General features: G+C 34.3%; 1 protein-coding gene across 10 annotated transcripts in view; it reads right to left on the bottom strand.

The window, feature by feature from the left end:
- Positions 1-2,131: 2,131 nt before the first annotated feature.
- Positions 2,132-27,353, bottom strand: part of LOC128854779 (microtubule-associated protein tau) — a 68,610-nt gene continuing 43,388 nt past the window's right edge. For 2 of the 10 annotated variants that reach the window (XM_054089168.1, XM_054089169.1), the window contains exons 4-9: positions 24,356-24,542; positions 21,980-22,182; positions 20,937-21,122; positions 16,052-16,090; positions 15,420-15,575; positions 4,278-9,957 (exon numbers count right to left, since the gene is read on the bottom strand). In XM_054089168.1, the coding sequence (XP_053945143.1) occupies positions 9,859-9,957; positions 15,420-15,575; positions 16,052-16,090; positions 20,937-21,122; positions 21,980-22,182; positions 24,356-24,542 (870 nt within the window). In that variant the 3' untranslated portion in view covers positions 4,278-9,858. Of the gene's footprint in view, positions 2,641-3,335; positions 3,473-4,277; positions 9,958-15,419; positions 15,576-16,051; positions 16,091-20,936; positions 21,123-21,979; positions 22,183-24,355; positions 24,543-27,353 lie in introns of those variants that run through there. The other 8 variants (XR_008453646.1, XM_054089171.1, XM_054089170.1 and 5 more) reach the window with 8 other exon arrangements.

Below are 27,353 nucleotides of genomic sequence, written 5' to 3' on the forward strand. Positions count from 1 at the left end.
TAAAAAGACTTTCGGATTTTCGTTAAAAAAATTTATTCGATAAGAGTGTTGATGACTTCGATAACATTTGAGACGAGACAAGAGTCTATAAATAAGACTTCGAAACGAACCAATAATTATAGGAACGACACTTCTCAGATGGACTAAAACGCTAGAATGTCGATCTAAAGAAGATTTTTTTAACGGCCTTCTTTGCACTTCAAATGCCTTCTATGAGGTTAAACTGGAAGTAAAGAATATAATGTGTACTAAAGTATGTGAGAGAGGATCATCGACCCAAGAGGCCGGAATCACACTTTCTTCATCTCCCCAGTAATTTATTGTAGGCGCCTAATTGTCCAATCGCCGTTTCACGTTTCGCGAGACTTTTTCTTGTTCTCATGACTCAAGTTACGACTTCGCCTTTTTGAGATTATTTAGAGGATAAAGGGGACTTCGCAGAAAGAGCTCAAGGTGGTTTCGAAAGGAATACAAGTTTATCTCAAAAAGTAATGTGACTGTTGAATGTTGATCATACCTAGATCTTTGAATTCATGAACAGATTGCAGTAGAATATTAGCAATATTATAAAATGATTGAACAACATTTCAAGCGTTGGCAATAGTAACATGAAAACAATTCTTGAAATTTAAAAAGATGCCTGAGTCACTGTCCCGCATTAATTTCCGATTGCAACATAGTCGCAGAAAATATTTTCATATCATCAGCATATTGAAGAAAATAGCTTTTAATCAAGCCTGCTATATAGTCCATCGCGTCATAGTGGAGACTATTCCACTCTTCTCACTATTTAGCTTTTTGTTAAATACAATATCGTTGCAAACGTCAATTCCTTCAAAATCACCTCATCACAAAAAAGAAAGCTTTTTAAATTCTCCATTAATGTGTAACATAGCTTGCACCTTACCACGGGCAGCAAAACATGCGGTGTTGTGGGCTGTATTTCATAACATATTGCCAAATGTACTCTTCTTGATAACCTAGTAAGTACTTCCACAATCTATATTTGAAATGCTTCGGGCTTGGATTGTAAAAAAGTCTACCTTTTGTACGCATTGCCCCCAAAAAAGGGTTTGATTTAAGCGGCGTGTCAGGATGCATTCCATGTTATACTGGTCCTGGAGATACCGCTACAAGCCGCTAAGCGACTTGTTGCTCATAAACACGCCATTTTGAAAACGAAATATTTTATCCACAAATCTTACTTTCCCTCAAAATTGCTATAGCCAGCAACCCAGTTTCTTGTTAAGCCAGCTAATTTGTCAAGAGGGAACGAGAAAGCTGTAGTCAACCACAATAAAGCGAGACATGTCATGGTTGACGGATGCACGGTGAAATTTGTCGAAAGCGTCTGCTGCCTCGAGTAAATGCCTTCGTATCATTGGTAGAATCTTCTGTCTGAACATCATCAGCAAGCACGCACTGTATAGATTAACGAATGAGGAACCCATCCTCTGGCAAATCAAACGCAGAAGGTGGCGATGGACAGGATATGCGCTTAGAAATTCACCAGATAGCATCACGAGAATGGCAATGGCCTGCAACCCGCAAGGAAGTAGAGGTCGCGGTCGGCCAAAGAATACTTGGAGAAGGTCGATATTGCGCGAGCTAGCAGATGCCGACATCACATGAGTCGGCGCAAAAACAGCAGTCCAGAACCGTGAACGACGGAACAGTCTTGCGAGGCCCTATGCTGCCGAGCGGAGTGAACAAGGAAACTAAAATTCAATAGAGTATTTCTTTATAAAAAAAAATTCAATAAAAATTGAAACTCAAAACTTTGCCATGTGTCGCGCTGCATTTATTGTACGCAAAGGTGTACATAGCAGACAGTTCTGAAAAGGAGATGCGTTTAAAGTGAAGACAAGTTACTAACACGAAGCCGAGAAAATGGATACAAGTGTTTATTTTCGTTATAATATGGAGTCCTCTGTGTTGAGTTAAGGCAGTTTTTTAACTATACTTATATTATATATGTACATGTAAGTATGTATGTAAATGTATTTACGTTATAGAAAACTAAGCGTATTTTGCACAGTTCAAACAACCTACCGAAATTAAAAAGAAAAGTAACTTGTGATGCAAGAAATATTTTTTTTTATAATTTATTTTAGAAGTGAAAAACGTGAAATTTGTGAAAAATGATTTATTATTTGCAAATTGTTTGCTACATTTCAAATGCACACCGAATTAATACGATAAAGTAATTTTACATATTTTGTGGGTTGTGACAATACAGTTTCAACAATTACAGTGTTGTTCATATGTATGTAAATTTATATTTGTATGTATGTATGTTTGCAAATTTTGAATTATTTTGTTCCATAAACGTTTCCTTCAATAAATATTCAATCGTATGAGAGTGATGCTAATAATAATAATAATAATAATAATAATGTTTTTATGAAATATTTTGTTTCTTTTTATTTTTGTAATTTTTGTTTTTTCTAATTTTCTTTTGTAAATATGTATGCATGTAATGTTTATTTTATTTTGCTGATTTTGTTTTGTTTTTTGTTTCTGCTTGTTTTTTGTTGTTTTTTTTTTGTTTTTGGTTTTTCGTGCTTAATTTATTTAACTCTGCTGATTTAAATTTTCATCGGCACCAGTTGTTGAAGTCGTCATGGATGGTTGTGGACTCTGCGTTTAAGAAGAAATGATTCAAATAAAAAAGTATCAAATCATAAGTGATCTCCTCAAATTTAGTCATCTAAACTTACTATGAACAAGTTTCTATTCACAAACAAAACAAACAAAAAAAAACACGATAAGTAATCAAAGAGGAATGTCAAATGTGATGTAAAATATATTATTTGGAAATGAATAGAAGCAGAGGAATATGGAATGCTGTATGAGGACTTATATTACAATAATTTTCCATAGCAAAAATACAAAAAAAAAATTAATCACTGGCGTTTAGAGTACCCATTCAAACGATTTATATGTATGCATAGGTATGATACTATGTACAGATGTAAATATGTAAAATGTATGTAAGTATGTATATTTGTATTTATGCATGTCGCATGTACATATAGCAAATGAGGGTCCATGGATCGCAGGTACAAAATGTTTGAATGCAGTTATTTGAGATGGAAATGTATAATATTTATGATTTTTTTTTGGGAGTTTCAAGTATTATATGAGTAAAACAGCTTGCAACCGCCTTGCAATGCATCCACAAAGTGGCTCTTCTACGCTACACGCTAGTAGTACAGTACGTCAATTGCGTCAATACAATGTTAGTCAATTGCGGAATAAAGAAAAAATATTATTTTTTATCTTTCGAAATATTAAAATAATAGAACCCAATGTAATTTGTTGCTCGCACTTACGGTACACGATGGTTGTTGGTTGAGTGAACGTTTTCTAGCGGATACGTAAATACTCGTATATATGTATGTGGTTTCTCATGACAGTTAGGGACTATCAGTTCAGTATTGCCTACTCAGTAAAACGTATATAAATATTCCTATAAATATAAATAGTTAACTTATCTTTTAGTTATATATATTAATTTTTTGTTAAATAAATAAATTTGTAGTTTAACATCTTAAACTACCTAAGGGCATGAGGACGTAATATTTTAACCATATCCCAGACCAATGATACCAGTTTTAAGCAAACTTAATAAAAACAAAAAAAAAACAACAAATATTAATAAATACATTTTTGTATATTGAAATAATAATAAAAATATATTAGAATATTACAAATATTTACATATAGGAAAATACGCTTAGGTCTACATACAAATTCTATAGAAAGTTCGTCGAACTTATATTTTCGAATACAGAGCAATTCCATGTGAAGTGAGCCAAGTACAACGTGGTGCAAAATTAATCATCCAATATTGTTTTTGAAGCACTTTTTTACTAAATAAAAATATGCTTTTGAGTAATGGAAACCTTAATTTTCACCTTTTTTGCGCTCCATTGCTTGTCTGTTTGTATACTGCAGCTGTCTGTCTAGATATCAAGTAACAAATATGATTGGCGTATGACGGGATTTGCGAAAATTATAAATCTTCCGATAGGGTGACTAATTTTGTGCCACCTTGTATTTTGTATATTGTCGTAAACTTTTATGAAAATTGGTTAATTTGCAAGCTTGAGCAATAAGAAGTAAACTGACGAATTTTTGAAAAAAAATTAATCATTTTGAGATTTGTTCAATATAGAAAATTTTTAAAATGAAATATCTTCGTTCTTATCATTTTTGTAAATTCTTTTTTTAACTTTTTTAATTTTTTATGATATAGTATATAGTATAGAGTATATACTTTTTAAAAAAAGTGTTTTTGGAACAATATCAAACATTTTTTGTAAACATTTTTGTGTAAAAAAATTTTGTTGGGCATTTTTTAAAACTGCTTCCCTCTCAGATTTGTTTCTTATTTTTGTCATTAATTGCTAAGACGTACTCCCTGAGAGTTTCATAGACCGCGTTCACACAGGGCAATATGTGTTCAAGCAATTCGAAACTTAAGGGGGGGGGGGGGGGGGGGGGGGGTTAACGTTTTTAAATTTTTTTTTTTGAATTTTTTTTTATTTGATTTTTTTAAATGAAGAACCTTTCAAAAATATTCTGTGAAAATTTCAGATGAATCGGAGCAAAACTTACAAAGATACAGCCATGTCAGTGTTGCTATCTACCTGGCTCAACCGCGCGCCATTTGTACTTTAAAGCGTTTTTCCCACAACTTACGTTTTCAAAGTCGGTGCCCCTCATAACTTTGAAACTACTTCACCGATTCTTTTGAAATTTTGAACACTTTTTCTGTAGATGTTTTACAAGGTAACGCCGAAGAGTTTTTTTTCGAATTTGTTGATACTTTTGTTTTTACGGTAACTAATTCACCGGTTTTTTACGCGAAAATCGTGTTTTTGACTTTAACGTGTTCCCAAAAATCGAAAAAATTTTAATTTCAAAAAACCCTCTCGGCGTTACTCGATTATCTAACGAAATAACTTTGGTTTTTTGATTTCAGATGATTTAACACCCAGTTATGAGGGGCACCGCAAAACTACTTTTTTTTTGAGATGCGTCCGAATAATTTCTGCCATTGCCGTATTTTTAAATATTTTTGGATGAAAATTTCACAAAATATACTTCAAATGCTATAGTTTTATGTAGTAAAAGATTTGACGAATAAATTTTAACTGTGTCATCAAAAAAAAATCATAAAAATGTGCCTTTTTTCCATGAATTAACGTTACCCCCCCCTTAAAGAAAAGGGGGAGACGAAGGAAGAAAAGCAGTACTGGCTCTCTCATGCTCGAGCAACTCACTTTGTGTTTTCATTCGTCTCAATTTTTTTGTTCACTATAGACTAAAAACTAAAACAGTTACAAGCAACGGAGAAAAGGGAAGCCTAAAGAGCTACAGCTCTCGAATTTGGTAGGTATTCTTGGGATTGAGGACTTGGGATTGATTCATGTCCTTTCAGCAGAAGCTGTATGGAGGACGAGGTGGAATCATCTCAGCTACCCTAGTCTCGTCGGGCAAAGATTTAGACAGCTGGGCTCCCAGTTTTTCGCTACACCTGCGGATATTACGGGCTTAAATGTCACACATCTGGTGAAAATCATCAGTAGCTTGAAGCGCCTAAAGTGAACGTAAATAGTCACTGTTGGTCATCATGCTCTAATTCCAAAGCCTCTTCTTCCTTCTATTCCTTCTCCTGTATGCTATCACGACGGACGAATTTTGAATATTTGTCCAAGTGGGCCCCTCGCAAGAGCAGCCATTTATCCTAACCTAACCTAATGGAGTTGCCCTGAAACTGTTGTCATGTCCTTTTTGACCAACAGATCTACCATAGGCGCCTTCAACTTCGATTCACTGCGGGAAGTGCATTGTTTGCACTAATACGTGGTATCTGATCAGTTGTAAAGATTTCATGGAAACATGAAGTAATGCAATAATCCTTTGAATTGCAAATGAACGTCTGTCCTTTGTGAGTATGAAGGGTTGCATATGGTGCCACTAGTGAGCAAACATCCTATCTTGCGGATAATTTTTGAATCACCTATTACAAAGGTTTACATTTTTTTATGAGACTGGTTTCGGATGTATTATTCTGCGCTAAACTCGTTTCTGGGGATTAAAAGTAACCCGTATTTTTTACAACTATTATTTTTTAAACTTGATACACTAGAGACTTGAACCTATACTCAAATTAAAGCTTGAATCTTACGCTATAATAATCAAGTATACAAATTCCGAAAAATATAATAGGGCCCAGAATTTACGATCAAATTGCAAATTATTATGAGCTTAGCTAATTTTTCAGGGTTTTTGGGGCCATTCTTTACAAATCCGATGCCATTTTGACTACAAATATCTCAGAGACTTCAGTTGGATGGCCTTACCTCAACCTTTTGATTTTGAGTAATTTTTGGCTATAGGAAGAAACCGGCCGCCGTAATCAAATGGGTTTGTGCGCGACTACCATTCTGTTGAGCACGGGTTTCAAACCTAATCAAAGTATGAAAAAACATATGATAGAAAAGGTGCGGAGGCGCCATAAAACTGTAGAGCAATCTCAAGACGCACAACCCAAATGGTAGGAGGAGCTCGGCTAAACAAGAAAGGATCTAGACGCCAATAGATCCTAAAATAGTAAACATAAAGTTAAAATCTGAGGCTGTGCTTAAGGTTAAATAACCGACAGTAAATAAATATCAATGATAGTTGCAGGTAAGCACTTAAAACTTTTCAATACACCGCAAAAGCAGAAAAATTTTGTTTCAATTTGCTCGCTCGTTTTAAGTATCTCATGAACAAAACAATTTTGAGCGTTCGGATATATAATTTTATTCGGTTTTGAATGAATTTATTTTCGAAAGCATGAGACATCAAAAGATATATCCTTTTTTAATTACACCTTCTTAGTGATGCATGAAACAAATAAAAATGGCTGCCATTTCTAGGACTTTCGATCTGGACGCCAACTTTTGAGTATCTTTCGTCATGAAATTGGCCACAGAATGTAAATTTAAATTCTAGTCGGTAGTATATGTATATATATATAATATAATATATACCATATATAATAGCCGTTAGCCCCGAGTGGAGCGTATGTGTACATATGTATGTATATGTATATAAGAAACCATTTTAACTATAAGTAGCTAGCAATTAAGGCACTAACACACATACATATACTATATTTACATACATGTTTATTAAACTTAATACGATTAAAAACGTGCATGCTAAAATTTGTTAATTTTAGATCAAAATTAAAGAATTAAAAATTAGTAAATAATTAGGTAAAAACACGTTTAACTGGTCATTGGTCTAAAAATGGTCGTACCTAGAGATTTCTACACAATACCCGGTTTCTTAAACCGTTAATAAAATTGTGTTTAAATTCTCGAGTGTTTAAATTACACTTCTTACTGATCAGAACTCTTAAATATTTAATACCTACAAATTACATTCTACATAACTTATCTATATAATTTAATATTAAGGAGAGTTAATCGCCTTTCACTATGGCACTATTCTCCCATTTTTTTTGTATTAATCTCCTATTTTTTTGTAATTTTTGTAAATTTTTTGAATCTTTTTTTGTTTTGCTTAATTATGGTGATAATCTTGCCACTGTAACAAGTGTTCGTAGAAACATTTATAAATATTATTAACATATGCATCTGATGAAATTCGCTAGGCTACAAATTAAATCTGTAACTTTGATTATGCACCCTTAAAAAATATGTGTGTATTGGTATACTTGAGCACTAGGTGTGTAGCAATAAGTGCATCTCTTCAAATTGTAGGATTGTATATAGCATTTCAAGTGTAGGCATGTAAGTACATAGTTTTTTACAGTTTATAGTCAAACAAACAAATAAAATATTGTCAATGTTATATGTATGAATGTGTACGAGTATGTAATAAATTCTTATTTGGCATAAAATAGCTCTCTTTATCCTTCTTTGTACAATATCATTTTGCGTTTGTGTTCACCGTTTTCATTTTGTGTGTTATGAACTAGAAACTATATAAGCTTGCTTAGAAACGACCTAAGTCAAGGCTGTGTGCTTGAGATTTGTGTTCTTATGGTTTGTGAGTCGTAATTAACACGTTGAGTGCTGTCATATACATGATGCTTGCATAACCCAGTTGTTATTGTTGTTATTGTTCGTACATATCGGGAAACAGTTTTCAGTAATAATAAAGTTAAGCTTTTTCTTGGTGTAAAAAGTGCATATACAAGTTTTTTACTATAGATTTCTAAAATATGCAGATAAAAAATGTCTTTTGAATTGAGTTATACGAGGGTTGGCTTTTGTGATGAGCTGTAATTCTATATTTTTATAGGAAGTTTTGCTATTTTTAGCATAAACTCACATATAATGTTTTCACATCCAAGTATTATTTGTTCTTTTTTCAGTGAGTTCATGAAATTCATCTAGCCCAAAAGATGGAATTAACTCATGAACATTTTCGTTAACGATTTTTAACGTAAATTAACAAGGCAGGTGTGCATTGATCAACTTATTTCCACATTTGGCGTTGAAGCACCACTCTTAGTCACTGTGAAACTCTGCTACAAAGGGTTCCAACATGACCGTCCTTCATTACATGATGCATTTCGTGAAGGCCGCACATAAACAGTTGTGCCAGAAATGCTGTGCGTCAATTGATAACGCAAAATCGTCAAGTGACATACGAGTATAAAGAACTAGAGGCATCCTAGTGGGACTATTAGAAACAAAACAACAATCGATATTACGGATGTTCTAAGATGGCCATGTCACATCCATACCACTAGAGGCACTTAAAACAGTAACTTCTGAGTGCCATACAACCATTTGTTTGCCAGAAGTTTTCGGAGAATTGAGGACAACCAACCGCCGAAGATGAATCACAAGAGAGTTTTTGAGCACTCAAAATATCGAATGGGTCATCCGCTTTATATCCGCGGTCTGGATTTGACACCTCATAATTTTCTTTTTGTTCCCGAACATCAAAAATAAAATGCGGGATCAAAGTTTTTCAACATCTGAGCAATCTGTTGAAGCCTTTAAACAGCTCGTTTTGGAGGTATCCACTTCTGAGTGGCACAAGTGCTTTGGAAATTAGATTAAGTGGCAATAGACGTGTATTGACTTCCAAGGATAGTAATTTGGAATATAATAAAGCCATTTTCATTATTATTTTACTGTGTTTCTATTATTGGGCGCAATACGTACGTGTGGCATACATGCCAACCCTGTATACGCGCCAACGTAATATAATCAATTTTTTTATTTGGTTTCAAATGTTTTCTTGATTTAATAGGAGGACAGCTGGCACTCAAAGTGTTAATTTTTTTAATAACAGCACAGCCGGCGTTAAATCTGATAATTTTATTTGAAATGGTTTTTAATGTAATTATATGGTAGCCGGCTTCAAAGGGTTAATTTTATTAAAAAAAATGTTTTCCTTCTGATTTAATAACAGGATAGCCAGCACTCAACGTATTAAGTGTTTCAAAAATGTTTGATTTAATAATAAGGTTATATGTATGATTTTTTATAAACCCTAATATATACTTATTTTTTGTTGTTATTGTTGTAGTTAAGCTACTGAGCTAAGCGTTCTTGTGAATTAGTTTTTGAAGGTACAAAATCGAAATTTGCTGATTGCACAAAATTAAGTGCCGTTTTTAGTTATTCGCTTTTTTCCTTTGGCGTGTTTGATTGCTTAAATTTCGTCAATTTTTTTGTTTGCTTTTAGTATTTTGCTTTTTCGCATTTTTAGTTTTACTTAATTTGTTATGAATATATGTAAATATATGTATATATATATATTTTTTTTTTGTTGCTGTTGTTGTTCATTTGGCAAAGCACATTTATAGTAAATTCATTTAAATAGCGATTGAAATATTTCATTACACACACAGTCTGAATTACAAAGGCCAAATTCTAGGTGGATGGTGGCAATAAGGCGCCCCTGCGGGAACTATAAATAAAAGTAAAGAGAGAAAAAAGAATAGAAGAACGGGATGTTGTTGGTTGCTGCTATGTATAGTTAACGAATTGGCATTTCATTGAAATTGAATTAAATTGAATTTAAATGGCCTGAGTTAGGCTGAATTTTGAATTTTTGAATATTTATTTGTTGAAACTAAATAAAATAATATATAAATTATAGACACATACAATTGAGGATTGAAAATAATAAATTATTATTATGATAAATGTTATGTAATGTACAAAAGTTATTATTTTGCTCACAGGATATCATAAAAAGTAATTTTTGAAATTAAACAAAAAAAAAAAAAACAGAAAAGTTGTCATATGTTATATACTCGCATAAGCATTTCTAAATATTATGAAACTCTTTAAAAGATTTCTTATTATTTACCAAATTCATAACGAATGAGGCAAAGAAAGAGATGAAATGTGCAAATCTATGTATTTTATTTTAAAATATAAAAATATTAATACATAAAAATATATCATTTTCAGTATACTGTGGTTCTTTTTGAATTGGTTAAAAGCAATTGTGGGGCTGAGCTTTTCAAGGATCCACACCTAGCAGAAGTACGTATAGGAGCATTTAGTAAGTCGTTGAATGCTTGACTTTCCTTTCGATCGGCTATTGTACTGACTAAGCAGAATATCTCGGGTTCTCAGAGCAAATACATATAAGCACAGTATTGTGGTTGTCTCCTTTCAACTCTTGAGCAGGTGGCACCGAAGAACTATCAAAGGGTACGCTAAAATTTGAGTAAAAACGATGAGTGCGAGCAATATATGTATGTACTTTAAAACTGTATGCAAATAATTTAATACCAAATTGCACAGACGTAGTAGAGTTGTAGCTGACCGAAGCCAAGAGTAAAGCTGATCAATGCTAAAAATGCAGTAAAGAAGACGAAAGATGGAATACAAGCCTGCGCCTCCCGAATTCGCTGCAATGCCATATCTTCTAATATATAATAAAATAAAAAATAAATTAACAAAAGGAAAAGGAAGAGTAAGCGAAAGCGATGGACACTGCCAAACACAAGAAATTACACACCCACACACACTTTCTAGACACGCCGTCATCGGCAAGAAAACACAAAAAAATGTATTTGCAAGTATTTTTATAATTCGTGATTTCACAATTTAAGCCTGAATAATTACACACATAAACCTTCCCTTCCTTTTGTTTGTTTATTTCAAGTGATCACATAATAGATTGTCAAAATCGCATAGTGAAATTTTTTCTCGAGCTGCTCTTCAAGATCAAGAATAAATAAATGATATCACAAAAACTTTTTGTTGAAACCATTCGAAAATCAATTGGAGGTGAAATTATTGGATGCTTTCCAAACTATTTCTTCATTAAAAAATATTCAATTCAGAGCTCAATGCAAAATATTCTTTCCTTGATGGAATCATTTCCTACAAATTACAACATAGATTCCCTTCTCTATCTAGTGCCACCAGAATGAAGTCCCAGATATAGAATTTCCATCTAGATGCAGCTGTTCTGTAAGGGAAATTGTGTTTGTTTTTTAAATCAGCCAACCGAAGATGGTAAAATGGTAGATGGTGAGAAAAAACTAACCTAACTGACTAACTAAATAGATTTAGTTTGTAATTAAGAACTTTAAACCTTCTACAAAGTTACCTAAGCTACTAATTCACGTCATATTTTGAGGCCAAAAACTCGATATGCGGACTGAGTAAGTTTCGGTGACTTTGTAAAACAAAAAAAAAAATAATTTTGAGTCTTTTTTTGACCATTACGCCCCCCTTGCTTTTTTGCTTGTATACTGCAAGACGTAAGAATCCATTTGCAAAAATTAGAAATCTTCTATGCATATATAATTTTGGCGGGTGTTTGGCCGAGCTCCTCCTCCTATTTGTGGTGTGCGTCTTGATGTTGTTCCACAAATGGAGGGACCTACAGTTTTAAGTCGACTCCGAACGGCAGATATTTTTATGAGGAGCTTTTTTCATGACAGAAATACACTCGGAGGTTTGCCATTGCCTGCCGAAGGGTGACCGCTATTAGAAAAAAACTTTTTCTTCATTTTGGTCTTTCACCGAGATTCGAACCGGCGTTCTCTCTGAATTCCGAATGGTAGTCACGCTCCAAGCCATTCGTCTACGGCGGCCGTCAAAACTTCCACCTAGAGGATCTTCAAATGAAGTTAAAATTTTAGTTAATTCAATCTTATATTTTATTTTGTTTTTAATTTTCATGGAAAAAGCAGTCCCAGAAGTAGTTAAGAAAGAGATTCATAATTATTTATTTTTTTTTTTTTTTCTTCAGTTAAATTTATATAGCATTTCTTATGATCTATTGCTGAATTATTCTTAGCTAACAACTTAATTAAATTTTTGATAGAAACTTTCCATTTCAGTTTTGATTCTTTGGATTTGGGAAAGCATTAAAGTGTGAACAAGAAAATTCTTCTTAGACATCCTGTGAACGAAGACTCAAACTAAAATTTAAGAACACAAGCAGAAATTATAACTTAAAGAGGGGAAAACAGGAAAAAATTATATCAAAAATTAACCAATTCAGTATTGAGCAGTTTCGGATAGGTTTTTGGTCTGATATGGGGAACTTTGTATTTTTTCACATTTCTTTTACAGTGCTATGCTAAGCTGATGTAAACATTAATTAAGTAGATTAGTAGGTTATTGCTTCAAAAGAGTTATGAAAAAATTTAGTAAATGTATATTTTACGGTTTCAGTAAGTGTACCGATGCAAATTTATCTAGTACTCAGAATGATTAGCGGTATCTAGCTATTTGAATATTTTTGAGAATAATTGTTTCTTTTTATATTTGTATGTATGTATTTGGATAATCGGAAATTTGTGCATGTACAGTACCGCGTGATTGTGCTTCCCTTAATTAATTTCTTATTTGCCTAATATTGCTAGTGAATCGACTCAACTATCCACCAATCAATAAATTTTGCATAATTTCAATAGAAATGTTCTAAAGTGAATGCATTTACTTATATATGTATATATATGTATGTAGTTTGTGTGTGCTATGTCAGCATGCGATCATAACGATTTAAGATGAGTGTCTTAAGTGTTTGTGCAAACTTATTAATTAATAAATGTTTTACTTTCATTTCTTCAGTATGCTAGACAGATTAGTTCTTAACCAAAGATATTAAGAAATACTTGTAAAACTGTTAGTTATTCCAATTGCTTAAGAGTAGGCAAATTATGCATTATGTTTGATGCGAATTTGATTTTTAAAAATATTTGAACTGATCAATGAAGTCGCAGAAACAGCGAAAGCCAAGCACTAGTGCGATACAGGGTGCACGAATAACGGTTAAACGAATGTGATACTCAAAGCAAAAAATAATACATACGACTAGGACGCAGAGAGACGCAAAAGGTTTTAAAGAGCCATTAGATTTAGAAATAATAATGCGAAATTTTACCACAAGAAAATAGTATAGTATAATAAAATATAGTATAGTACCGTAAAGAGTATAGTAAAAGCTCTCTTGCGGAGGCTCCTAAAATATGTCTTCTCTGATAAGCTTGAGAAGGGTGACGGGAGCGAGGATAGCAAGAGTGCTACCGAATTTTCTGCTTGATAACTCTTCAGACCGGTTAGCACACACCAGTGAAGGTTATTGAACATTACGGCTCGGTGGACCCTATTAATGAGTCTTGCACTTATTGGAAGAACTTGTGGGAATGCATGGCAATATATGCTTTCAATCTGTCATTACATAAGTAATTTGTTCGGCAAATGAAATGCCAAAGAAACGACTCAACTTGTTACTAGCAGGCAAAGAGGAAATTTCAAAGTTTCTTAGAGCAAATGTTTCCAAAATTGTGTATACTAGAGTTCTGGATTTTGTTTGCACAATTTAGGCATCCCGGGCAAATGAGTGACGAGTAATCGCACACCTGTTCGATGTTCATTACTCCAAAATTTTCGAGCATGAGCTCGGGTATATGAAAAATTTTTAAATAACTCGGCCAATACTATTGATTATTTTGACTTTTTTGTCAACACATTTTTAAGTTTCATAAATTAGTCACACACAGTGCTAACGTTATGGGAATATTGATGATAAATGATAAATAAAATTGACAATTTTGACAGTTTATCTACTCAAACTGTTCAAAAGCTCAAAAATTTCGAAGCAGCATTTGTGCAGTTGAGCAATGGACAAGTACGATTAGTCGCACTGTTCGATACCAGTGTGTATGGAACTCTAGTACATTCACATTTTTAAGTTTAACAGTTGATCAATTTATCAGTTCAAAAACGAAGTGTGTCCGCTTCTCATAAACGTAAGCTGAAACTTTAAGCACGTTTTTCTCATAATAACATTTTTAAGTCTGTAACTGCAATTACTCAAAAGCTTTTAAAATAATTCTTATCGATCTTATAATATCCTATGATAATCTGGTGATATATAAAAAGATTTTTTCAGCAAAACTTTAAAGAAGCACCTTTTTTTAATGAAAGTCAAACTTTCAACTTTGACCTGGCCCCTTTTTGTCAATTTATGCATTCCCTTTAATTTTAATAGAAATTAGTAACAAGATAATCCTTCAATTGAAATAAATCCATTTTATTTTTGCATTTCAAACGAACCAGATTTGCAAATTTTTGGTCACGGCGAAACGTATTTTTCTGAAACAGGTCACTTTGAACGCTCATAACTGCTAATTGTTTCACATTTGAAACAATTTTTTCAATTCAAGCTCAACTTATGTACTTTTAGTTATTCATTTTCATAAAAATATTTACTGTTTCATGAAAAAAAAATTTTGCAGAAATCCTCTTTACCCGATACAAAAAGTCTTTGCCTACCGGAAAAAAACAAGCATTACCTATCTTCCAACCAGCAAATTTATATAAGTAATACGAATTAATTAAAAAACAAGCAATATTGGTAGAATAATACAGAAGACATACAACTAAACAAAGTGACTGATTTACACAGTTTAAAATTATCAGATATCGATATGTGAATAAAATAAAATCTACTTCGCATAGACCAAGGATTAATGTAGTTGGCTTAACAAGGCAAATACGACTTGCAAATTACTGCCCCACCACCTGGCATCAGCCATAACCATAGAAAATCATTGGAATCATGAGCGACCGCATATGAAAGCTTTTACTGTATTATTTGAAAAAAAAAAATGCAAAGATTTTTCTCTTCCTTACAATTTTTTTTAAGTTTTGAATGCCTTTTGCGCCCTACCTTTGTCCTAGCTATTTTTCTTTAAACTGGTAAAAAAAACCACAAAACCAAAATTTCTAAAAATCAATTTCTTAATAATTTTTAATCAAATAATATTTAATTAAGAACTAAAATAGGTGAAATTTAAATGCTTCAAAATTGTCTTTACTACATCTTCAATTCCAAGAAAATTCCTAAAACATATTGTACGATTATTACTATGTTAATCACATGGTGTTTACCTGTGTCGGTGGTGTCAGTGCAACTGTATGTTCAACATTTTTCAGATAGTCCTTATCATCAAAAATTTTCCTCTCCCCACCACCGGGCTTGTGCTTAATGTTATCCAAAGAGCCCACTTTGCTTTGTGCCTTAAGTTCTACCTTTTGAGTTTGTATCTGAAAAGTAGTAGCACCCGAATTTTGAAAAAAACCACGTCATTTGCAAAGTAATTAAAAACAGACACACACACAAGAATGGGAAGAAAAGAAGACATTTAAAAACGAGTCACGAATTATACAAATTGTTTTGTATTTTTAAAAAACTCCATAAACAGCCAAATTGTGCAAAGAAAGTGCGAGTTTTCAACAATTTTACTAGTTATGTAGCTAAATATTACAAATCTAAGCGAAGAAAGAAATATATGGCAGAGGAGTAGAAAAAATTTAAGAAAGTATAATTTTTTTTTTTCCTTTTCATTTTCTATGCACTACTCGTCTACTGAGTTTGTTCATTTGCTGCGAGTTGTTTGTTTGTGGTGCCTTTAGCCTTATATTCACATATGAAATTTTAGACCAAAAAAAAATTTAAATAAGCTTTGGATAGTACACAAACAATACAGTTCTTTTACATAAACAGTTTACAAGCTACTTACATCCTTGGCGGGTGCGTTTTCCTTCAAGATTTGCGATTTCTTACATTAATGTTACATTAATTAATTTTTTTGTTGCGTTTAACGCATTTATATTATAGTAGTTTTTGTTTTGATTTTAGTTTGCCAGTATCAATCAATCAAAGTTTGTTTAGTTTCGGAACATAAAATGCAGAAAAAGAGAAGAAACAAATAAAGTACAATAAATGAAGTACTAAGTAATAAAAAACGAACACCAAATACTGCTCCGTTACATAAAAATAAATGCGAATATGTATGGTAAGTATATACAAGTACGTTTGATTAAATACAAGTAAATGCGCGTGACATTTTACTAAACGAGTATAGACAAGGTGGTGCAAAATTATTCATCCAATTTTATTTTTGAATAACTTTTTTACTAAATAAAAAAAATGAGTTTGAGTTATGAAAATCTATATTTTGACCTTTACGCGCTCCATTGCATGGCTGCTTTGTACACTGCAGACCACACAGTTCACAAGTGTAAAATGTGATTGACCTACGCCGATATTTTCAAAATTTATGAACCTTTGGATAGGGTGATTAACTTTGCACCACCTTCTACAAATAAGATAAGTAGATATCCTATATGGTATTGCAGAAACTCCTAACAATTTTTTATATAAGTATGTGTACATATCGCACCCTAAATACAAAAGGGGCACAACTCAAAATTTTCCACACTCGATCTTGGCTTGTTTACAGTAGCGCAGAAAACAAACTATGTGACATATCACGCTGAAATTTGCCACGTAAGCTTATAACAGTCCTACCAAAAAACAAAAAATGTATTTTTGCCATATGTCATCCGCGGACCGTTTTATTGATAACGTCTCCCTCATATTTGAGCACAAGGTACATTTTGAGTTGTGACCCTTTTGTATTTAAAACTCCAAAGTTTGTAAAATTTCTTAATAATCCTAACTTTACAAATTTTTGTATCCTATGTTAAACATATAGTGTTCTACGTTTTATTTATATACTATAATATATATAAATAGATACATATACTAAATAGAAGATGAGTTCAAAACTCAAAAGTCAATTCATGTTTTACGGACCCGTATCGGAGCTTATGAAGTACACTTCTTTCTACGTTTTATTTTGGTGGAATTATATTATATGAATTTCGAAAAAATTTTAGAGTTCACAGTTACTTCAATAATAATAATATTGTAATATCCGGGGAATGCAAATTTTGACCGCGTCTGAGAAAAGGTGTAAAATCCTGCGAAACAAACCATATTTTCATAGAAAAAAACTTATTTAAAGCAATTTCCTAGACGCATTTGCAGGAAAATTTTTAGCGAATCTTCTACTGATTTAAGCTCTAATTCGATATACCTACCGTAGTTATAAAAAAATAAATACTTAGCACCTCATTTTCTTCGTAGGAGTAGTTTCATGGTAATAGTAAACAAAAATCAACTTTATTTTGAATTTGATAAAAATTAAGTCAATACAAGTTCACTGCATACTCAGAATATTTGCAGCGTTAGGCATTGCTGAGAATAGCTGTGCCTTTAAAATAATAAAAATTTATTTTTTTAGAAGTCAAACCCCACAAATAAATCAGCGTACGAACTTACACCTGCTTTATGTGTTTGCCTAATTTGAGTATTGATATAATTATACTTGTATGTATAGGTATGCATTTCTCCAATTAGCTGCGATCCAAGGACACCTCCATTTACTATTAATTCTATATTTTCACAGCATAGTACGAAATCTGCAATAAATATATACGCCTACAAAATCGACATTTTTGTGTTTCTTAATTGATATGAGTCTGATTTCCGAAGTATTTTTGCGCGCTGAGAACTGAGTGTCTATCATGGCAGTTTTCAGAATATCCTACTTTTCTGAAAAACCTGTCGTGCAAGAGATTTCAACTTATACTCGAACATTTTAAGATTCAAGTTTTACTTTGAATATAGATTGAAGTCTCCGCAAATACCCATTTTTGTGGGTTTTGGCCAGCATTTGCTACAAGCATAATAGCCACAGCTCTAAAAAATATGGTGTTGCCGTACTGCGACAGCCACAATATTCTAAGTACGTTTTTCGTTTAGCTATGCTGTGTCTTCAAATGTTTGCTCGTATGATTATAATGTGGCTTGAGCTGTTGAAGAACTACAACAGAGCACAGCAAAGCTCTAAAAAAATACATGCAACGCTTGAATCTTTGCAACTCTTTAACAACTATGGTGTTTACTACCTGCGCGATCTAACACTGCTCTTCCAACACAAAAGCAAAGCAATAACGGTTGCGGCAGTAAATGCGAAAGCAATTCGACAGTAATTGGCACAACAACACTCAAACATTTTCTAAACGGCTGTCGCTATGATGCCGTGATTTTTTTGTGGTATTACTTTACTTTCGCTATGGCAGCTTTAATTTTCGCAGCCGAATGTACATAGACATATATAAATATATGCATGTGTAGTTGGCGCTTACAGCCTTTATTTGATGAGAGGCCGAGCTCCTCCTGCTTTTTTGGTGCGCGTCTTGATATTTTTCCACAAATGGAGGGACATACAGTTTTAAAGTCGACTCCGAACGGCAAATGGTTTTTTATTAAGAGCTTTTTAATGGCAGAAATATACTGAAAGACTGTGGACTTCTAAATGGGAATTATATTCAGCGTACAAAAATACATCTCATATCAGAAAACAAAAACCATGTAGACCTGTGCTATTTGAGTCCCAAGTTACGCAAGAAAGTCAGATTTGTTACTGCGTATGTTAAATGCAATTTTTTTGTAAATAGTATCATATAATGTGGAGTCCAGACATTTTATAAGCCTCCGAAGTGATCTCGTACATTCTCAAAACTTTAATTTTTATGCTATTACTAAGTTCACAAGGAAGTATTTGTAAGAAAGAACAACACATAACTAGAGAAAGGTTGAATATTATCAAGAGTCGACTATTTAAATCTCTGCGTCACAATTATGATACAATCGAAAATATTTATTTTACAAGCGATAAATAAAGTATTTTCTGAAGATTAAAACTAACCGCAAATTTTTTTAACCAACGAATTTATTATGTGCATACTAGGTGTGTTAAAAAAATATCGCGAATTTTGTGTTTTTTCAAAAATTATTTATTAATTCATTAATATCTATTTTGTCCTCTTCAAAGTAATCCCCATGAGATATTGTGCACTTGTGCCAACGTTTTTGCCAATTTTCGAAGCACTTCAGAAAACTATTTTTTTCTAATCTTGTTCAGCTCCTCCTTCGATGCTGTCTTTATCTCGTCAATCGTAGTGTAGCGTCGTTCTTCCCCATGGAAGGGAACAAGAAAAAGTTACAGGGGGCCAGATCTGGAGAATACAGTGGTTGTGGCATCATCAGTGTGTTATTTTTGGCCAAAAACTCGCGCCCAAGCAACGATGTGTGTGCAGGGGCGTTATCGTGATGCAAGAGCCAATTTTTGTTCTTCCACAAATCCGAGCGTTTCTGGCGGACTGCTTCGCGCAAATTGCAGGTAATATTCCTTATTGACCGTTTTACAGTATGGCAAGAACTCATAATGCACAAATCCCCTGCAATCGAAGAAAACGATAAGCAAAACTTTTACATTCGACCGAACTTGGCGCGCTTTTTTTGGTCTTGGTTCGTGCGGCAGTTTCCATTGAGATGATTGAGTTTTGGCTTTCACGTCATAACCATAAAACCACGATTCGTCACCAGTTATGATCCTCTGGAGAAAATTTGAGTCGTCGCGGGCAGAGTCCAACATCTCATTAGCAATGTTCATGCGATGCTGCTTTTGGTCGAAATTGAGCAGTTTTGGTACGAATTTTGCGGCGACCCGTCTCAGGCCCAAATCAAACGAATGGCACGATCTAATCGATATGTCTAGGTCCTCAGCAACTTCTCTAATGGTAATCTGACGATTGGCCAATACCATTTTCTTTACTTCATCAATTTTTTCGACTGTTGTTGAAGTGCTTGGGCGTCCGGCACGCTTTTCGTCGTTCACATCTTCTCGACCTTCTGAGAACATTTTGTACCACCAATAAACGTTGCTTTGGTCCAAAGTAGCTTCTCCGTATGACACTTAATTTCGTTTTTCACAAAAATGTTGATACAGGTTCTTTGATCCATCTTTTTGAATAGGTAAAAATCAAACACGAGCCGAAAGACGTGCAATCAAAGCAGCTGTCAACAATTAACTGAACGTTCAAAATGGCCGAACTCGACGGCATGAGTGAGAGACATGAGTACGAACATATCGCCACAAAAAAATCGAAATTCGAATATACGCAACCTACGGAAATTCAAAATTCGCGATACTTTTTGAGCACACCTCTTACGTATGCATGCACATCTCATATGTTTGGCTTTGTTTTAGGTCTAAACATTTCTGATATAGTTATACGTGTATACTCGCATATGCAGCTTAAAGTTCCCTTATAAGTACTTTTCTTCCAATTACACAAACGCAACACTAAGTCAACATATAAGTGTATATATATTTACATAAAAAAAATATTTCAAGTTAATAACGCATTCCCAAAATTTGCTAAAAGTACGTACGTATGTATGCTAAGAACGCAGCTAAATCTGAATTAATTATAATATTAAAAAATGCATTCAGACTCCAGCGCAAAGCCGATTCATATGGGCATGCAAATTTCAAAGCAATGCTTGAGTAAAGAAACTGCTTGACTAATTGCTTCAATGCAAGTATATATGTAATAGCATTCCATTTCAATAAACAAAGTTTGTTTTTATAATTATATAAAAATGTAACTCGAACATGCTTCCGAATCATTTAACAAATATTGTACTTATGCATTCGACTGACTGAACTGACATACAAAGTTTTCTGTAACTTTCTGCGGACACCTTACCTTAATATCACCACCGCCCGGAGTATGTTTGACATTATCCTTTGAACCGACTTTCGGCTTAGCCTTATCTTTAAAGTCCGTTTTAATTGTTTCAATCTTCTTATCACCACCGCCCGGCTTATGATTGGCATTCTCCAAGGAGCCAATTTTCGACTTGGCGTTCCATTGTAACTTTGTCGAAATTATCTGTGTTGCCCATAATATTACAAATTTAAATAAATATGATTTTCATATGTAAGTATACTTATATAATATGTAAATATGTAGTAGTATTGAGTATGAATCATATTGACACATCTATGATTTAGTAGGCACTGATGTTTATGAAACTAAAGAGGGGAAGTTGGAGTATGACAGCTCGTAAATGTGGGAATTATTAGAATGCCTAACCACATTTAAGTTCCTAAACATAATTTTGCACCGAAATTTAATTTTTAATAGTTCCAAATTTTCAAATTAATTTTTGTATTCATTTCCGTATACCTTTTCTTTATTTTTTTTTTTCAAGTTTTGCTTATATGGAACGGAGCGTAATGTGAAACACAAATCGACCGTTACAGTATTGTCTACATATGTTTAATGGTGTCTGAAATCATAACATAGTAATCAGAAAACTATTCAACTGTGAAATTGCTCCCCCACTACATACAAATAAGTAGTGTATGCACATAAGATACATGACAGAAAAATAAGTAAACTACAATTGGCAAGAAGTGACAAACTTCAACAAATTAAAAGAAAAATGTCTGCATAAGATGCATACAAACATATGCATATGTATGTATGCTGACACTATGCTCCAAACTACTTGATTTACATTTGATAAAGCAATACCAACATTATTCAACTACGTAAAATACGCTTAAGTGCTTTATTAAACTCAAACTAAATGCATATAATACGAATATTCGTTGTCAAGTTTCGTTTAATTTATTCAACTCAATTTCACTTATTTGAATGAGTTCAGCACTCTTTGATGGCATGCTTCAAGTTAAATGTAATTTTTTTTTCTTTTTATTTAAATTCAAATCTACTGATCTTACCTTCTTTTCGCCACCACGTGGCGTGTACTTGTCATTTTTTGCCTCAATTCTGGGTGCTGCTTTTATTTCGATTTTCTTGCTCTCAATTTTGACATTACCGCCACCCGGCTTGTAACTAGCATTGTCCAGCGACCCAATTTTGGAGCGCACGGCCTTAAGATTGGGTGAAGGAGCGTGACCGACTTGAATTTTGTTCATTGGTACTGTCAAAGAGAAAGTTGTACAAGAATAGTGTATTTATTTAATTATTTTTACATTTTTGGTATTGAATATGTAAATATTGGTAGATTATTGAAATTGAAAAAAAAATTCTAATTAAAAAAAAAATTGTTTTTGTTTTTTATAGCAATAGTGGGCGCAGAAACAAATTTAATTAATTTTAATTTTCTAATTATCAAACAAAAATTATTAAAACAAACTTTCTGTTTTGTTAAATATCAGAAAAATTTGTCAACAAAAAGAATATAAAAAAAAGGTTTCATTTCTCTTGTAATTGTAATCTTAACTAATAGTTATTTAAAACAGTCCCAGGCATTTTGGACTGCAGAAAAGAAAGTTAACAGGTGCGATCGAGTTGAAGAGGGACAATTTGTGTGAAAATGTTGTAGTGTTTAATTTTCAAGGCATAATTTGCGTAATAAAAGCCATTTGAAAGCAAACACACGTAAGCTTTTGTAAAGCTTCAGCAGTAAGGGGTGCAGCAGAGACTTCTCTTTGCGAATGTGCAGCTCTCGCAAAATGAAGACTCGTACACCTGCTTGGCATAACACAATACATAGACCACATCAGGGGTCGCAGTGCTTTTAGGCGAAATAATAATAATACCTCAATATAGAGGGACCCTAATTCATATCCTGCGTTAAATAACTATAACAAAGGTACTTCTTGACAGGTGTTTACAATTTCATTTTTCCTCATTTCACTGTGATAAATTATACTCGTCAGCAAATAAAATTGTCAAAAGTCAACGCGATCTTTCAGCCACTTGAAACTTGCACTTTATTATATCAACGCAGTTTTGATAGTAATGCAAAAATTTTTTATCGAAGGTATACTAAGAGCTTTAACCTCAAGATCCCTCAAAAAAATCTTGAAAGAAAGTCATTGTCATGGAAAAATGCATGGCTTTATTCTAGAACAACGTTGAAAAATATTGCAAACTTACTTCCAAAACAAGTTTTAAGTAGTCCAAACAGTGTGTTTATTGAAAAAAAGTTAATTTTTCCAAGAAGCTCGTTTTCATATAAGCGTCTATGTTAACTAGCAAATCTGTCACATCTAAATATGTATGGTATTTAATAAGTAAGTTTACGACGACATAGACATAGCGCAGCATATTCGATGCGGTACCAGTTGGTGGTAGTAGAGGAAGAGGAAGGCCTCCTCTGCGTTGAAGAGATCAGGTGGAGAAGGACTTGGCTTCACTTGTGGTGTCCAACTGGCGCCGGTTAGCACGAGAAAGAAACGACTGGCGCGTTTTATTAAACTCAGCCAAAATCGCCCAAGCGGTTATCGCGCCAATTAAGAAGAGAAGGAGATATATTTATAAGTAATTAGCTAGATGTTTAGGTGGCTCCTTTTATTTGTGATGTGCGCCTTGATGTTTTCCCACAAATGGAGGGACCTACAGTTTTATGCCGCCTGCGAACAGCAGATGATTTTTAAGAGGAGCTGTTTCATGGCAGAAATACACTCGGAGGCTTCCCCTTACCTACAAACGGGCGACCGCTATAATTTGGTGCTTCATGCTTGGAATTTCGAACTCGGGCATTACCGAATAGTAGTCACCATCAACCCATTCGGCTACGGTGACCGCCTTATGCCGCATCTGTGGGTCAGAAAACCCTTACGTGATCGTCGAGAAGCTTATGCAACCTCAAAGAGTGGCAGTTCGATGCGGACTTTAGAGCCCATTTCCATCATTAGCCCATTTTAGATTGAAAATGTTGCTGGAAACGCCATTTCAATCAACGTTGAGCACTATTGAAGAAATTGAAGACATGAACTTTGGCGATTTTTGGTTCCAGCAAGTTCGACAATCGTGTTAGCAGGCGTCTCAGCGACGTCTCAATGTTGCGATTTGACGCCGTTTCGTTTTTCTGCGAACGATGCAGATCTATAAGATGAATATCGAACAAGTCATAAGTGAGATAGAGCCAGAAACCGACTCCAAGGTAAATTGGGTTAACAGCCACATGAATGAAATCGTCTTCAATAAATAATGGGAGTAATTGCTCTTTCGAATAAACCAGTAATAAACTATGTTAATTTTTTAAGTAAACCATTATATAGACCACCCTGTATGTGATCATTTAGTATTCATCCATATTTTGTTAGGTTAAACATCAGTTCTGATATTTATATAATTTCTCTCACCTTTTTTTACTGGCTCCGGTTCGGGAGTCTTCAACAGCAAGCGATTTCTGGATGTGGAACGTGATTTGGACGATTTGTTCGATGGTGTTGCACTGGGTGGACGAGATGCGCCTCCTTTGTCTCCCTTCGAAGTAGTAGATGTTGGTGTCTTGGCCGGGGAGCTGGGTGATCCGGGTCCGTTGCGCTCCTAAAATTGGATACACAAATTTGGTTGTTCAGAAATACGTTCGTCTTTATCTACATATTTATGTATGCATGTATATATGTATGTGCGATACGCCCAATGCTGCGCGTCAAATCCTGTTTACAATTAAAAAATTCGTGTCAGCTGTAATCACCAAATGCATTTTTTCACGCATTTCAAATTTAGCACAATTTTCTATATTATTTTTAAATATTTATTTGACTTTTTTTAATTTAATAAATTATGTGCGCTTCTTGTTCGATTGGTACTCTTTTTCGCCTTATTTCGTTACACTGCTTTTGTAGACTTCGACATTTCGACTAATTTGAGCATTATGACTTCAAAGGACGAATGTGATTTTGCAGGAATTCTTCCACATTGTTTTATCGATTCAACTCGACGCAAAGTGTACCACTTTTGGTATTTTTAGTGTAAAGGTAGTTGAATAAAATACCATGCAAAGCAACAAAAAAGAACAGAAAAAACTACAATACAAGCAAGAACAGAATAAATTCAATGAAATGCGCGAAAACATAAATAATATTCCCACACCCCTGGCACTTCAAGGCTGATTTTCGCGTCTGCGATGGGGCTTTACAATTGGCATAGATAGTTCGGTCGACGGTAACACTCCTCAGCACATTTACGCCGTTTCGTTTCATTTCGCTCACATCAATAAACATTTGTTCTAAATTATACTTTATGAGTTTAGCTGATTTACTTGATTAGTTCTTTTGTTTTATTCATGCTCATACTTCTTTAATTTATTTTTGTCTCTTTGCGAGCCGAAGTAATTCTTTGCCATTAGTTGTGCTTTTGTTTATTTTGACGAAAAGTTTCTTGACTCCGAATTCATGTAGAAGTCACACACTCATATCCTTGCCATGTCAGTGGCAAGGTTCACAAGTTTTGAGCCGCCTGACGTCTTACCATCAAATGTCTATCTACACACCACTTCGTATCACAAAAAGCAGCTGTTGGAATTTACACACCTGTTCAAGCGGCAGCGCTTATATCTATGTGTTGATAAGCCTTGAGTAATATTGTTAGCACAATATTGCACAATAAAATATGTATGTTTATCTTTTTTAGCAAATATGTAAATATGTTTATAAACTACTGCACGGCAGTAATACAATTTTTTAGTATGGCAATTTAGTTGTATCGCTGAGATCGCTCATTCAGGACTGAGCTGTGAAAACTGGCTTCAGTAAAATTTTCAGCTACGGATTCTCAGAGCAAAGCAGCAAGTCAGTTGCGTCAATGAGGGCAGGTCATCAAAGTGTATGGTTTACTTTCTACATACGCGCCATATGTAGCTGCACAAACTTTTGCTATGTGTTGTATGTGGGCGGGTTCGCTACTGAAGCGTGGCGCCATATCGAAGTTGAGCAACGTTTTTCAAGAATTGTTCGAACTCATCACAACTATGCACACAATGTTCTTCAAAAAGTTCAATTTCAAAGCGGATATAAGTAAAAACGTATGTATATGCGTGGGTCGCTTTGTTGTTAAGTCGCATATGGTAGTAGTAGATTTCAGTCGCTTTTCATCAATTTTTTTATTTTTCATTTTCACATTTTCGATCTTATTCCGCTTACCTTTTATGGTATGATTTAAAAAGGCAAAGAAATTAATTGAAAATCGTTAGTGTTTCCTGAGTTACGTTGCCCAGTAAGCAAATGAAAGGTAAGAGGCTGTTTTCTACCACTTTATGATTTAGGTTTTATTAGATGACTACTCCCGAGTGACTTAAGAATTTACAAGAAACTTTCTGATGGCATGCTGTCGGGGGTTTGCCCATGTAGTTTTATTGTAGATTAAATACATCGAATTCAATTTCTTCATACTCGTAACTACCACTGTACGATCAAAATCTCCACCCATATAACAGGTGGCACTAAAGTAATAATCCTATCAGAAAATGCTATAAATTTTGCGATTGGCCCCTAATGTCAGTTCTGTTTTGACATTTGTGTAGTAAACACATGCGAAATACACGTTAATAAACAATGCTACGCTACACTGCTCCAGAACGCGGAATATTGCTAACTATTTATTTGACCAATAATTGGTCGGTGACTTTAGCACAACGTGAATTTCGTCGCAGATTTCCTCGCCGTCCAACGCCTACTGGTGAAACACTGCGAAGTTTAGCTGCTCGCCTCGAAGAGACTGGCACAACACGAGATGCTGCCAGGCGTGGCAGACCCCGGAGTAGCCGTTCTGCAGAGAATATTGCTGCTGTAGACGAGGATGTCATGGAAGCGCCGTCGACATCGACCAGACGACGTGCCACGCAAATGGGTATCAGTCGACGGTCTTTACAGCGAATTTTGGGACAAGATTTGAAGCTGTTTCCGTACAAAGTCCAGACGATGCATCAGCTCTTAGCTGCTGACCGCCAATCGCGTCTAATATACGCTCAAGCCATCCTTAATCACCACCAAGAGGAAGATGATTTTTCATCAAAAATAATCATGAGTGATGAGGCCCATTTCCATCTTAGCGGGTACGTAAATAAGCAAAATTTACGCTTCTGGGGCACTGAAAATCCGCGTGTAACCCACGAAGAGCCATTACACCCGCTCAAAGTCACTGTATGGTGTGCTGTTTTCGCTGGAGGAGTCATCGGACCTTTTTTCTTCGAAGACGTCGCGGGCCAAACGGTTACTGTGAATGGTGAGCGCTACAGAGCAATGATCAACGAGTTCTTTTTGTCGCAACTTGACGAATTGGGATTGGAAAACATGTGGTTCCAACAGGACGGTGCAACGGCACACACTGCACGTGCCACAACCGATATGCTGAAGG

The sequence above is a fragment of the Anastrepha ludens genome, chromosome 2 (assembly GCF_028408465.1).
Source record: "Anastrepha ludens isolate Willacy chromosome 2, idAnaLude1.1, whole genome shotgun sequence".
Taxonomy (NCBI): domain Eukaryota; kingdom Metazoa; phylum Arthropoda; class Insecta; order Diptera; family Tephritidae; genus Anastrepha; species Anastrepha ludens.